Raw genomic sequence first — 15,495 nt, 5'->3', positions numbered from 1 at the left:
TAACCACATAGTAATAGTTCGCTCGAGGCGTGATGAAAGATGTTTTTCTTGATCCGGCTTGTACATCGGAATTTGGTTGTATCCCGAGTATGCATCCATAAACGACAAGTATTGATATCCCGACCTGGAATCTACTAGGGTATCAATATTTGGGAATGGATATGGGTCTTTTGGACACGCCTTGTTCAAGTCGGTGTAGTCGACGCACATCCTCCACTTGCCGTTTTGCTTCTTGACTAGCACCACATTTGTTAGCCAAGCCGGATATTTGACCTCTTTGATGAAGCCGGCTTCTAGGAGGGCTTGTATTTGTTCTTCCACCACTTGAGCTCGTTCAAGTCCGAGCTTTCGTCTTCTCTACTGAACGGGTCGTGACCCAGGGTACACCGACAGTTTATGCGACATGAGCTCGGGATCTATTCCTGGCATGTCTGAGCCCTTCCAAGCAAAGAGGTCGGAATTTTCTTGTAGGAGCCTTATAAGCTTTGGCTTCAAATCTTCTTTCAGGTTGGCTCCTATGTTGGTATTTTTTTCTTCCTCCTTTCCGACCTGTACCTCTTCGGTTTTCCCCCCTGGTTGTGGTCGTAATTCTTCTTTAGCTTGGACTCCTCCGAGCTCAATGGTGTGAACCTCCTTGCCTTTTTCCCTCAGGTTTAGGCTTTCATTGTAGCACTTTCTTGCCAGTTTCTGATCTCCCTTGATGGTGGCAATTTCCTCTGGCGTTGGGAATTTCATGCAAAGGTGGAGGGTGGATACCACTGTTCCGAGCCGGTTTAGGGTTGTTTTGCCTATTAAAGCATTATAGGCCGAACCCACGACGACGACTATAAAGTCGATACTCAGAGTCTTGGATTTCATCCCCTTTCCAAAAGTTGTGTGTAAGGGTATGAATCCTAGTGGCTTTATTGGTGTATCCCCCAGTCCATATAGAGTATCAGGGTAAGCCCTTAATTCTTTCTCATCCAATCCTAGTTTGTCAAACGCTGGTTTGAACAGGATGTCGTCCGAGCTCCCCTGATCTACCAGGGTTCTGTGTAGATGGGCATTGGCGAGAATCATAGTGATTACTACCGGATCATCATGTCCGGGAACAATGCCCTGCCCATCTTCTTTGGTTAAAGAGATGGTTGGGAGGTCGGGCGATTCGCCTCCGACCTGGTAGACTTCCTTCAGGTGTCTCTTGCGAGATGACTTGGTGAGACCTCCCCAACAAACCCTCCTGAGATCATATGTATGTGTCTTTCCGGGGTCTGTGGTGGTGGATCTCTTCGGTCCTCCTCATCTCGCTTTCTCTTACCATGATGGTCCGACCTTTCTATGACATATCTGTCAAGCCGACCTTCTCTGGCTAGCTTTTCTATCACATTTTTTAGGTCGTAACACTCATTTGTTGAGTGATCATACAGCTTATGGTACTCATAGTATTCGCCACGACTTCCCCCTTTCTTGTTTTTGATGGGCCGAGGAGGAGGTAGCTTTTCAGTGTGACAAATTTCCCTGTAGACATCGAGTAGGGAAACTCGTAGAGGAGTATAGGAGTGATATCTCCTAGGCCTTTCAGGGCCGACTTCTTCTTTTTTCTTGGGCTCTCTCTCTTTCTCTTTCGATGAGTGAGAGTGCCCAGGTTGCCAACTCGGCTCTCGCAGCCTGGCGTTTTCTTCCATGTTGATGTACTTCTCAGCTCTTTCCTGTACATCACTTAAAGAAGTCGGGTGCCTTTTCGAGATGGACTAGGAGAAGGGGCCTTCTCAGAGTCCATTTACTAGGCCCATAAACACTGCCTCTGTAGGTAGGTCTTGAATTTCTAAGCACGCTTTGTTGAACTGTTCCATGTAGTCTCTTAGAGGTTCTCCGATCTCCTGTTTCACTCCTAGGAGACTTGGCGCGTGCTTTACTTTGTTCTTCTGGACTGAAAATCACATGAGAAACTTTCGGGAGAGGTCGTCGAAACTGGTAACCGACCTGGGGGGAAGGCTATCGAACCACTTCATCGCTGTTTTTGTCAAGGTCGTCGAAAAGGCCTTACAGGGAGTAGCATCAGAAGCGTCGGCTATGTACATTCGACTTTTAAAGTTGCTTAGGTGATACTTTGGATTAGTAGTCCCGTCGTATAGTCCATATCGGGGCTTTTGAAGTTCCTTGGAATTTTTGCCCTCATTATGTCCTCACTAAACAGGTCTTCCCCCCACCCAAGGGAGAATCTTCTCGATCACTGCGAGAGTTCCGACTTCGGAGAGCAGATTCTAATCTCAAGAGCTTTTCTTCAAGCTCCTTTCGTCGCTCGACCCCCCTCCTCAAGTTTCTCTCCACCTCTCGCTATCGCTCCAGTTCTTGTTCTAACTATTCCAGCCGCCCTTAATGGCCGTAGAACAATCCCATTAGATCGGTTGCATGGGATTGTCCATCCTTTCCTGATTCGTGCCCCTCAGAGGGGGTTCCCCTTGGTCTTTTACTCCGGAGGGACCTTCCTTGTATTGGGTGGTCACCCCTTAGTGAGTGACTATGGCTTTGTCGTTGTTACCAGCGTCTTGATTCTCTTGCTCAGAATCGGACGCTGTGTTTCCATCTTCGTTTAAGTCATCCACCATCATGGGTTAATCTCCAGGTCCCCGGCAATGGCGCCAATGTTACGTGGGTAACCGGAAATATGTGGATTGGGCTTGAAGAATTGGCCCAAGTGTCAAAAAGGAGGTGGTCTCCGACTTGCCTTGTGTCTGAGAGCCGCCGTCCGACTAGTGTTTGTGAGAGAGTGGGGTGTGGTACCTGCAAAGACACTCTGATGCCTAAGTCAGCAAGGGGTTTAAGCAAGTTTAGAGAGTATTGGAACTTAGAGATACCTAAGGGGTGTCAGTATATTTATAGTGGTGATCCAATAACCACCGTTGGAGTAGTTCCACTTCTGAAGGTGGATAATCGTCCCTTTATCTTAGGGTTATTGAGATATGGCTTCTAGAAGTGGGTTGAGAGATTTTAGGGGCAGTTACTTACTTGAATAAGTGCTATCTGCCAACTATCTCTTGAGCCCGACTTCTTAGGGAAGAAGTCTGTGTTGAGTCCGACCTCTTTTGAGGAGGTTGTTGGATGACGAAGGCCAATCTTTAGATTGGTCTTTTGCTGTATTTGGACCCGGACCATAGTGTTGGGCCAGGATAGGAACAGCAACCATTGTTATCGTCTCTAAAAATACATAGGTACACCAGAATAAGCTATATTTAACAAAAAAAATTTTTAATTATAAATTAAAAAAATAACTATTTCCCAAAAATAATCCACTTCAAATATATTAGATTGGAAAGTTAACAATAGTAACCATTATCATCGTTTTCAGAGTACATAAGAGTACACAAAAGTACACAGGAATAACAATCCTGGTTATTTTTGGGAATTTTTTTTTAGTTTATAATTAAAAAAATTCTTGTTAAATATGGCTTATTCCGGTGTACCTATGTATTTTTAAAGACTATAACAATGGTTGTCATTATTAAATATGGCTTTTTTTTATTTATAATTAAAAAATCCTTGAAGAAGCCATGCTTGTTGTCGATGTATGTTGTGTACTCCTATATACTGTTTGTAAATCTATATACTATTTTCTAAATGATGATATTGATTAAAAGTGCGTGTTTCAAAAAATTTGAGTAGAGTTCACCGGGAGTTAGGCGAACTTTATAAAAATTATGGAGTTCGCCGAGGGTAAGGCGAACTTACCAATTTTTATAGAGTTTCCGGCGAACTTGCTTAAATGCCAAAGAAAAAAATCTTATTTAGAGAATTAAAGTTTAAAAATCATGTTTGAAAACATAATAATTTTTTTTATTTTATTATAAAAAAATATAGAAAAAAATCCGAATTCACGAGATCCATATGAGCTGTAAGTCTTGAATTGTTTTGCCAGGGAAAACATACAATATATGTGCTTGCTTCCTACTTATTTACTTATTGAGCATTAAAAAACTTTTATATATATAATAATATAAGGTGAGAATTGATATCAGTAACTGCATCAACTCTACTTCTTCTTCCTCACATCATCATCACCAAAAGCCATGGCAAGGTTAGCTTATCTGCTGGTTTTTTTTCCTAATTATTCTTCTTTTTCCGGAAAGTATAATTTCCAATTTTAATTCAACTTGTTGTTCACTTGTTGTCTTTGTTAATCTTCTTCCCAAAGGAAAGCACTACGTTCACAAATCACAATCCCAATGTTTTGAGAGCACAGTGAATGCTTTAAAGAGATGCTAAAGCGCGAGACGTGAGCATGTTAATGGTTTAACGATTGTTTGGCCTATAACTATGATCTCTCCTTCTCCAAGTAACTTCATTTGGTACTTTATATATGGCTCAGGTACTGCTATCCCATATGCTCCAAGTCAGTGATGGACATGACCAGGACATGGAAGAGAATTGATAAAGAGGTGCTTGATTAAAATAAAGCACATAGAAGTGATATTTTACTTGATTTATTTTTCTTTATATAAACACAATTATTCAATCAAGATGCAAGAATGTTATTGCTTGCCAAGGTTGCGAGAATCGGACCGGTCATCGAACCGGTCAAGTGACTGGTTCAATAGTTCAACCGTAGTTGAACTGTGGTTGAACCAGTTTAATTAAATATAGAGTAAAATTATAAAAAATTGAATACATAATTTAAAAAAATTAAATTCAATAATTTTTAAACTAATAAGATTCAAAATTTAACAATTTCACAAAATGAACAATACATAATTTATCATTAAAAGGTCATAAACAACTTCAAATGACAATATTCAAAACGCACATAAATGACAAATGACAAACACAATGTTTTGCAACCAAAAGAGACAATATTCAACAAACAATACTTCAACTAAACAAAAACACTACTCATCAGAAGTCATAATCATCATTAAGTGTTCCGATGTCTCCATCATAAACAGGTAATCCAAAGCTAGCATCTTCAGAAATACCACCAAAAGAAGTATTTGAGGATTCAATTACAACATCAGGCATATTCACTTCAACTTCCATGTCTCCACCATCTAATAAAATAGAAAGAAAACTCAATAAGAAATCAATGTTAATGACATGTATCTTTATGGAAGGAAACAAAGTTTGCTATGTCACTCACCATTAGGATACGAAGGCATAGTATTATCAGTGTATATAAACTTTCAATGCCTTCAACATCTCCATTAGTAAATTCAGGATCATCCTCATCTGCCATTACCCAAAAATCTACTGTGTCAATGCTTTGAATGTCAATTGGGTCATAATTCCTCTTCTTTCGATGCAACCTAGATTGAAGGCGTAGGTTATAGGTGACATAAACAATGTCACTTAGCCTTTGATGCTCTAATCGGTTCCTCCTCTTTGAATAGATTTGTTCAAAAAGGTTCCAGTTCCTCTCACATCCAGATGAAGAAGAGGTTTGATGAAGAAGACGGACTGCCACTTTTTGCAAATTAGGAGCACTCCCACCGTGTAGCCTCCACCATTCACCTACGTAGATATAAAAATCAAATACTTTTTAATGTTTACCAATTATCACCCAACATAATAAAATTTGAAACTAAACTGAACTTGGATATGAAATAAGTCAAATAACTTACCAAGTTCGAGTCTTGATGCCGCTCTCTTAGCACTTTCCCTCCCAAAACTTTCTTTACAATCTCGATACAGATGTATCTCTTGTATTGCAGCAACTGAGTCATCACAAAGTGTTTCAACATCAAGCAAATCAAGTAAAGATCTCAAAACATTTGCCTTCTCAACAAAACCCTCACTGTAGAAAATGCCCGGATTTAAAAAATACGCTGCCGCATGGAGATCACGCTTCAAATGCTTATCCCACCTCATTTTCAAGATACTCGTGTATGGCGTATAAGCATCTTTCCGATTTCTGAACATGGTCTTGATAGCATTTTTTGCTCATTGCATGCCTTCATACACGATTCCCAAAGAGGGTTTTTCATCAGCATCAACAAGCCTCAACAACTTAATTAGAGGACTAACAATTTTCATAGTGGTAAGATAGTCTTGCCAAAATTTGTTGTCCAAGACAATTGAGCTAACAATCTTTCCATTAGCACTTTTGGATAACTTATGAGAAGTAAAATATTTGTCTACCATCAATGTCTGCAAATCTTCCTTGTGATCATATATACTTTTCAAAGTAATGAAAACAATGGCAAAACGTGTGACTCCTGGTCGAACAATTTCTGTCCAACTTTTTCTTTTTCTAAGCCAAGACAATAAGATCATATGATTGTAGACAAACACAGTCACTTTTGAAGCACGGGAAGCAAGGTCAGATATATGACGAATACTTGCAATATCTTTCAAAATAAGATTGATACAATGGGCAGCACAAGGAGACCAAAATATATTTGGGTATTTTTCATGAATAAGTTTTCCAGCAGATACATAATTAGCAGCATTATCAGTGACCACATGCACAAATTAAACAATGCATTGGTAGTTTTTATCACATCAGAAGCATCAACAGTCTTAACAAATGACATACCAGCAGGACAATAAACTAGAAAGTTAATTAAAGTTTGTTGCCTTTGATCAGTCCACCCATCTGCCATCAGTGTACAACCAGTGCTTTTTCATGAGCTCCTATACTTCTCAACCAGCAACTGACACTCTCTCTTAAGATCAGCCAGCAAATGAACTCTCATTTCATCATATGACGGTCCCTTAAAACTAGGTCCAATTGCAGCAACACCATCCAATGCAGGTTGAAAGTAAGGTGATTGAATTGCATTGAAAGGAATACGTGCATCAACAATCCATTTGGCAAGTCCCAACTTAGCCTTGTGCACAATTTCTTTACTAGCCAAAATACTTCTCAGAGTCGGTTGAGATCCTGGAGTAGTTCTTTCTTTAAAGTAACTTCCAATTTATGTAGCTACTACAACTCTTCTCTTTCCTTTGTCTCCCGTTGTTGTAGGAACAGCAGCTTGTATAGGGTTAGGCAATTCAGCCTCTTCTACAGGTGCTTCCCCACCATAAGCCTCCTCCTCAAATTTTCTTTTCTTCATCTTATTTTTTTTTTGTTTTCCATTAGAATCTTTTTGAATTGAAGTTCAACTTCTTCAGTTACTTTGCTACATACTTTGATTTGTCCAGGTATTTTTGCAAGATGATATTTCATCCTATATATCCCCCCTCCATTATAAGTATTCAAACAAAAGATACACGTATATTATGCCTTATGATTTTTATCATATTTCACAGTGAAATATTCCCAAGCCGGGTCAGATTTTCCTCGAGAGGAAGCTGTCTGAGATTCTTGTCCAGCATTATGTTGTTGTGATTGATCATTTTGTGACTGTTCCATCTAAATTCAGAATGCCACCAACCCAGAATCCAGACCAAATATCAATTCATAGTTCATAGATCATAGTTCATATAATTCATATGGCATTCAGGCATTCAACAGAGCATAATTGAAAAAATCAATAAAATGAACATAGCAGAATTGAACATACAAATTCAACATACAACAAATTTGAAATAAATTTATTCAAAATTTGATTAATCATATAAAAAAAATCAAAAATAAAAAAAGGCTAGAAAATAGAAGGCCAGAACTAAAGAACAGAAGAACAAAACTGAAAAAAAATTAAAAAATTAAAAAAAGAACAGAAGAACTGAACTGAAGTATGAACTCTGAAGAACAGAAGGCCAGAAAAAAAATGAAAAGTTGAAAACAATGCTAGAAACCCAAAACTTACTCGCGACGGTGAGTGACCCCGACGATGAGTGACCCGCGACGGTGAGTGGCCCTAGCTCCGGCATCGGTTTCGATTCAGGTCGGTTGTCCTTCCTCCTTCGTATGCAGGCATGCAGCAGCTCCAGGGGAAGAGGAAGACGATGGACGCTCGAGGAAGAAACAGTGTGCCTGCGACTGGTGAGTCTGAGAGCGAACAGGGGTCGGTGCGACAGACGGCGCGGCGGCAATAGAGGCACAAGGCGGTGGAGGCTAGGCTTGGGGGCAGGCTTCCTGGATTAGCAGATTAGGGATTACTGGATTAGGGTATGCTAAAGTGGCGGGCTCGTTTCCTTCATCACGCGTTCTTATTTTTTTATTTTTTTTTAAAAGCAAAACGGCGCCGTTTCATTATCAGGAGAGAAAACCGGTACCTGCAGAAACCGGCTCGATTCGTCCAGTTTACCGGTTAACCACCGGTTCAGTCGGTTTTTCAATCGGTTTTTTGTAGGACGGTTCTGTTGGTGGACCGGACCGACTAGGTGACCGGTTTCTGGTTAACTTGGTTGAACCAGCCGGTCCGGTCCGGTTTCCAGAAATTGTTGCTTGCAGAATGTTCTGCTTCAATTATGATTTCGTATTGATATGTTTATTCTCATCTTATATTAGATTGAAGCAACTGTCATGCCCGAAGATTATCGATATAGGGAGGTAAACTTCCATTCTCTGACATGTTTTATTTTGTGGTCCTCAGATGCCCTTAATTTCATGTTTGGATAACTAAGTGTGTGTTTAGATTACAGTTTGTAAATGGGAGTTTGTATATAATTGATTTTGCAAACTTGATTTTGATGAAAAGTAAGTTTGTGTTAACGTGATTTATGTTTGGCAATCTTTATGTCAAAATGGATTATAATAAAGTAAATGTTGTTTGGACTATACTACTCGAAATTACTTTTAGATGAAAAATTACTAAAAGAGACATCAATTAAAATAATTTTTTATATTATTCTATTATTTTACTTTAGATATTTGAATAAATCTTATTAATTCATTTTATAATAAAGTTAATATTTACTTACTAAATTAAAGTAACATATAAAAATTGACAAAATATATTTTAATACATAAAAACACTAATCAATATTAAATTAAAAGATAAAACACTAATGAAATACATAAAAAATAATATCTTATACAAAATTAGTACATAAGAACACTATTATTTCTACTGCATGTGATTAATAATTTGATCCCTAATCGCATCTTGAACACGGTCCATTTCTGCAGAAGAGCTAATGGTTAGAGTTTGATCTGAGCTTTCACCAACATAACTATTATCTTATCCATCAAGAATGTTTGCATGTTCATATTGATTAAACTCAATATCTGTTTCAGAATGTCTTCTAATAAAATTATGAATAGCCATTGTTGCACACACTATCTGCACTTGAGTTTCAATTTTGAACTTGGGCATGTGTCGCAAGATAGCAAATCTATTTTTTTACACTCCAAAAGTCCTTTCTATTGTGCATCTTAAACTTGAGTAATAATAATTAAATACTTCATTATGATTTGTAAATCCAGAAGAACGTCTAAAATCTGCAAGATGATAGCGCTCACATTTATATGGACCAATATATTCTTTCGGTGTTGGATAACCGACATCTACCAAATAATATTTACCTAATGAAGAAAAAAATAGTTACATGATAACCAAGTAAATATAGTTTATTTGTAAGAAAATGATAAAAATTAACCTGGAGGAGGATGCGGAAAATTCATGGTAGGAGTTGTAATAGCATTATCAAATACACGAGCATCATGCGCAGTGCCTTTCCATCCAGGTAAAGCAAAAATAAAGCACATGTCCCAATCACATACAGCCATTATATTTTGTGTTGGATATCCTTTTCTTCCAATAAATTTGGGTTGATCACTTGGACTAACCACATATGGGATATGAGTACCATCAATTGCTCCTATAGCATTTTTAAAAAATGGCCAATATCGTTGGTCATTTTTTATTTTGTTATGAACATTCTGAAACTTAGGATCCAATGCCTTAATATATTTAATAGATAATCTCAAGCAAGCAATCAATACCTCATGAAAATGTCTACTTACTGACTCTCCAGAATATTGAAACCTTTCTTGTATCATCCTATTACCCACTCCATGACCAACCGTATTTAAGAACATTGCAACCATTTCTTGAACTCCCATTTGTCTTGTACATTTTAATCCTTATTCAACTAGTTCATCACAAAATTAAAAAAAAAAATATATTTTTCCATCCGAAACATTTCATAACAACGAATGCCATGGCCACATAAAATTTCTTGCACCCATAAATAACCTGTTTGTTCACTAGTTTTGCATGATTTTTTACACAGATAATTGACTGCATATTGACCAATTAATGCAGAAATATTTTCAATTTCATCTGTTTCTTCTTCTATAATGGAAAGTAATTTTGATTCTTCATGTTGTTCCTTTTCATACTCTTTAAACAAATACTCCATGTTCATTCCAAATTAATTAACAAAAATTAAGTCCTACATAAGAATATAAATAAATTCTTATCAATACCAAGCTAAGAAATAAATTATATATAATAAGAACAATAATTAAGTACCACAAATATTATATAAAATGATAAATAACTAAATAAGCAACACACAAATTTTTCTATTGTCTTATCCTAGCATAACAAAAAATTCATGGACAAATTAAAATGGAGTACAATAATAACTTAACTAGTTTTACATGAAAATCACAAAAAAAAAATATTAATTTTACATGAATGGTAATAGATTATATGCTGCATGTTTGAGCCAATCCAACAATCTTTGCTCATATCCTTTTAAGGATACAAACATTTCTCTAGTAGGTTTAAACATCATTAGTTGACAACAACGACTATGAAAATCAGGATCACTAGTGATCATTTTCATCTTTTGAATCTCAGCCATTACTTTCCCAATAGATGCACCAGGTACGAGAAATGTGGACACAATAGTTGAGCGTGATTCAGATGCAGAGGCAATTCTACTTATTGCATCCGTAATTTGCTTTGAGGCAGGGACTTTAAAATTTTTTTTGTTGTTTCACAAACCACATCTCTCTTTCTTTTTTCCGTACTCTTTTGACTATTATTTTCTTGAGAAGAGTTAAGATTTATGTGTTGAAATTCAGAATTAACTCCCACACTAGCACCTATACCTTCTTCACTATTTCCGGAACCTTCTTCTATATCAACATGACCTTCCTCAAAGTATGGTCGATATCCATCACCATATTCTTCTATGCCACTAGGTAACATCCCATATGAGGGAGTCCAAGCAAATTTGCCATCGGCCATAACATCTTTAAATAATATAGTTAACTCATCTTTAAAAAGAAGTCCTTTATTTCTGAATTTTCCATATAAGGGATTTTCCTGCATTACAACTAATCAACACAAGACTTATTACCAAAATTAAAGTTGAAATTTTTGCTTTAATAATAAGTTACTACGTACCAATTGTTTTCTCTCTTATCCTTTATTTGGTGCATCAACGGTATGTTTAGTATAATCTCATCCTAAACCCATTTTTTTGCCAAAAAACTTGTACCATACTGACCATTCCTTCTTAAGATTGTCCCACTTATTTTTTAATTGAATCTTATTATATTATTTTTCAGTTTTTTCATTAAATTGAGACGAAGCATCTTTCCAACCTTTTTTGTAAGAATAGTTCCATTACGTTTTAGCAACTTGATCTAAACATGCTTGGATAAATTGTTTAGTAGTCTCCATGTCCCATGCTGCTTTTGTCTTTGGAGATTCATTGTTACTCATTGTTCTATTAGAAAAAAAATGTAAATTTTAGATATATATATATATATATATATAAGAATATTTAGTCTAATATATTAACTTTTTTTTTTAATTTCAGGTAATAACGTGAGAATTTTAATTTAATATTATTTTTATATCGTATTCTCAATAATTTTATTTTTATAAGACTTTTTTTGGCATTCAACTTTTATAATTTTATTAATACTTATGAATAATTTTTTATTTAATTTATCTTTTGTAATGGGATCAATTAATCTATATTATAAAAAAAGTTACAATAAAATATAATATATGAGAATTATAATTATAAATTTTACATAGTCGAATAAAAAATAAAAAATTTTAACCGAAACAAAAATAAAGTATAATAAAATATATAATGAGAACTCACATAAATAAAAAATAATAAAAATTTTATAAAACCAACAATATATATCATATGAATAAAAGAAATATAATAAAAAATAAAAAAATTTTATATGAACTATATCAAATAAAAAAATAAAATAAACTTCGTATAAGATATAACCACCGTGCATAAAAGAGAATAAAAATAGAATTCATATGAACAAGAAATAATAAGAAAAAAATAAAAAAAAAGTCAATGATAAAAATAAGTAAAAAATAAAAAAGAACAAAGTCAAATAAAAATAAAAAAGACACTTTATATATTAAATATAAAGAACAATAAATAATAAAAAAAATATTCATATGAACTAAAAAACAATAAGAAATAAAAATATAAAAGGGAGTATTATACATTTTATAATATTAAACAAAAAAATATTTTATAATTTATTTTAGTGTCGTTTGTACTCTTTAATTTAGTATCATTTATATGAATAAAAAATAATAAAAATATTATAAAAATTAATAAAAATAAAAATTTATATCAACAATAGTTGTCATATAAATAAAAAAATACAATAAATATATAACAATAGAAAAATAAAAAAATAACATCAGAATACTAAAAAAATGATATGAAAAATATTTATCATATAAATAAAAAATACAATAAAAAATATAAAAATCAAAATATGAAAGAAAGAATTAAAAATAATAAAAAAAATTAAAATCTTTACCTTGGCAATGATGAAAATAAATCTGGAAAAAAAAATCTATAAGAAAGAACATACAGAGAAGAACATATAGAAAACTAATGGTGAAATGATATAGTTATGTGCATCCTTTTTATAGAAGAAATGAAGGATACAGTTGGTAGATATGGAATAAATTTCTTACCTAATTCCTCCAACGGTAATTAATTTTTCCAACGTGAACGCAGAAGCTTGAATTTGTAGCTTCACGTGAACGTAAGTTCAGAGGTGAAAACACTTCTAGTTAGGGGTTCCAAAAAGTTGCCAAACATGATAATGGAACGTTCAAGACGCTCAAACGGACTTTTCTATTCCCCAAACACACTCTAAGTAAGAAGCAAGCACATACATTACATGTTTTCTCAATAAAATGCAATAACGTGAGGACAATGTATACATATTCTTGGAACTTAATCCAATTAAAAATCTTTTCCTTCTCATTTGATTGACATTACTAGTTTGGATTGCCAGGGAACTGAATCGGATTGGTCTATTGCTAATCCTTGCTTCTTAAGATCATCTGCATGGCAAACACAGAAGCAACTGAGCCCTTGCTATCAAGATCTGGGTAGTTAAAGAGATTCTGGGCTTTGGGCCATTCACTACAGCATCTCCTCTGATGACTCTGACCTCCTAAGGTTACCTTCCAACCTCTTTTCTCATAATTTAAAATTCCTGGCACTTTGATTGTAATTTGTGGTTCTAGTTTTGCAAAGCAAATTTGTGATCATAATATCCCCTTGTTTTGGTTGCCAATTCATGATGTTGACTTGTTGTATTGTAATGATGTTTGCAGGCGACAGTTTGACATTGCTCACAGGGAAGCAATGGACGAATCTGCCGACTAGAGGCTAAGGTATGACGAGGATCTAGATAGGGAAAGCAAGTGTTTGCAGGAGCTTCAAGGGGCTATCTTCTTCTTCACTTCATTCAACATTAACAATAGTGGAACAATTCTGTTTCAACTTTTAACTCTTGTGCATTAACATTTTCAACCATGTAAGCATCTTTATGCAGTAGCTTAAACTTTTGAACTGTTTTCTCGTCTTTCCTGTAATGATTCTGTACTTGTGTATACAGGAGTAGGTGCTATTATATTCTACCTTGCTGGGAGCCAGATCAAGGGGTTGAAAACAGATGGGGTTCTTGATGCTGTATAATTCACTGGAATGGCATTGGTTGGACTAATCCTAGGCAAAACAGCAGATTACTTGGTTGAGAAGCAAGAATTCTTGCTAGTTAAAGCTATACACATGCACCAAAATGTTGGTAAAAAAGAAATTCTAAAGGAGGTTGAGGTGAACAAAACAAGATACAAATTCCTTTTGGCCCTTTTGCTTCTCCTGATTATGATCATAGCGAGGACAGTTTTCTTGATCATGGTTGAGAAATTGGAATTTTTCGATGCGTTTTACTGCGTTTGTTCTACTCTCACAATCCTGGGGTAATAAAGATGACATGATGATGGTTGGAGATGATCCGTGGCAGTAAGATCCATTGGTGCTAGCTTTTTACGTAGAATCATATCTTTGTCACATAATATTATGGTATTTATGTCAAACTCTTGCTTGCCAAATTTAATGCAGTGAGTTCTCTAGTGTCTAGAAAAATTTTCATCTACAGAGTAGAAAAGGTGAAGAAACTTTCACCGAAAATTGTACTCCCAATTAACCAAATGTATTCAAATTTTATTTCTATATTTAAAAGTTTATTTACATTAACTATCTATTATTTTTAAATAGAAAAACATTAATAAAAAAGTATGGCTATTAAAATTGACAGTTCTGTTGTTGCTTTTTAAATTTAAAATAGACAAAAAAAATTGACGACAATGTCGTCACTTTTTAATTTAAAAATTGATGGCAGCATTGTCAATTTTAATAAATCAAAATATCAACAGATAAGTCGTTGATTTTAGATAATATTATCAACAGACAGGATGTCACGTTTATTAAATATGTAAAGTCTTAAACTTATATTATTGACATAACGATTGTCGATTTTATTAGTGTTGACTAAATCAAATCAAAATCAGATTCGTAATTCTTTTCATAAATCCTTTATGTAAATAGAATTAATTATAAATCTTTTTCTTTTTTGGTTTAGCTTAATTTTAGGGATTTTATTATTAGAAATCTTTTCTTTATTTTAGGCTAGTATTTTTCTCTTCTTTCCTATTTTATAGTTATTTCTATTTCTGTAATTCCTCTATAAAGAGGCTGATTCTCTGTACATTTGATAATATAATATAGGTTTAATTACTCTGTTGGTCCCTATAGTTTCGTGAAATTTTCAATTAGGTCCCTATACTTTTTTTCTTTTTAATTGGGTCCCTGCACTAATTTTTTTCAATTAAGTCCCTCTTAGTAGTAATTAGCTTAATTTTATAGGGACCCAACTAAAAAAAAGAATTGGTACATGGACCTAAATAAAAGGAAAAATAGTGTAGGGACCCAATTAAAAAAAAATTGGTGCATGGACTCAATTAAAAGGAAAAAAAGTATAAGGACCTAATTGAAAATTTTGCGAAACTATAGAGACTAACAGAGTAATTAAACCTATAATATATTCAAATACTTCAACTTGGTATCAGAGTAGGATCTATGCACTGTGCCTCTAATTTATAGCTATGGCTGACAGTTCCTCAGTCATTAATCCTGAACAGAAGGAGAATACTACTCCTACTCCATCAAATTTAAAATCTGAGCAACGGGTACTTGTTAGTGCTAACTCCCATTCAGTTCAGATCACCACATTTTGACTCAATGGGTCAAACTACCTTAGGTGGTCTCAATCAGTTCAGATGTATATCCGTGGAAGAGGGAAGATTGGATATCTCACCGGTGAGCGAA

The 15,495-nt window shown here is 34.7% G+C and overlaps 1 protein-coding gene across 1 annotated transcript; it reads right to left on the bottom strand.

Annotated features, from left to right (window-relative positions):
- Nucleotides 1-4,869: 4,869 nt before the first annotated feature.
- LOC112786210 (uncharacterized) lies at nucleotides 4,870-5,838 on the bottom strand. Its single transcript, XM_025829614.1, has 3 exons — nucleotides 5,592-5,838; nucleotides 5,152-5,481; nucleotides 4,870-5,021 (listed from the first exon to the last, which is right to left on the bottom strand). The coding sequence occupies exons 1-3, from the start codon at nucleotides 5,836-5,838 to the stop codon at nucleotides 4,870-4,872; spliced, it is 729 nt and encodes a 242-aa protein (XP_025685399.1).
- Between the last annotated feature and the right edge of the window lie 9,657 nt (nucleotides 5,839-15,495).

The sequence above is a fragment of the Arachis hypogaea genome, chromosome 20 (genome assembly GCF_003086295.3).
Source record: "Arachis hypogaea cultivar Tifrunner chromosome 20, arahy.Tifrunner.gnm2.J5K5, whole genome shotgun sequence".
Taxonomy (NCBI): Eukaryota; Viridiplantae; Streptophyta; class Magnoliopsida; order Fabales; family Fabaceae; genus Arachis; species Arachis hypogaea.
This window is presented reverse-complemented; position numbering and strand designations above follow the sequence as displayed.

Coding starts and splice junctions, on each gene's coding strand:
- LOC112786210 (XM_025829614.1), bottom strand. CDS start 5,838: ATGAGGTGGGATAAGCATTTGAAGCGTGATCTCCATGCGGCAGCGTAT. Junction 5,482..5,591: donor GGCATCAAGACTCGAACTTG/GTAAGTTATTTG, acceptor ATATCTACGTAG/GTGAATGGTGGAGGCTACAC. Junction 5,022..5,151: donor AGATGTTGAAGGCATTGAAA/GTTTATATACAC, acceptor CTATTTTATTAG/ATGGTGGAGACATGGAAGTT.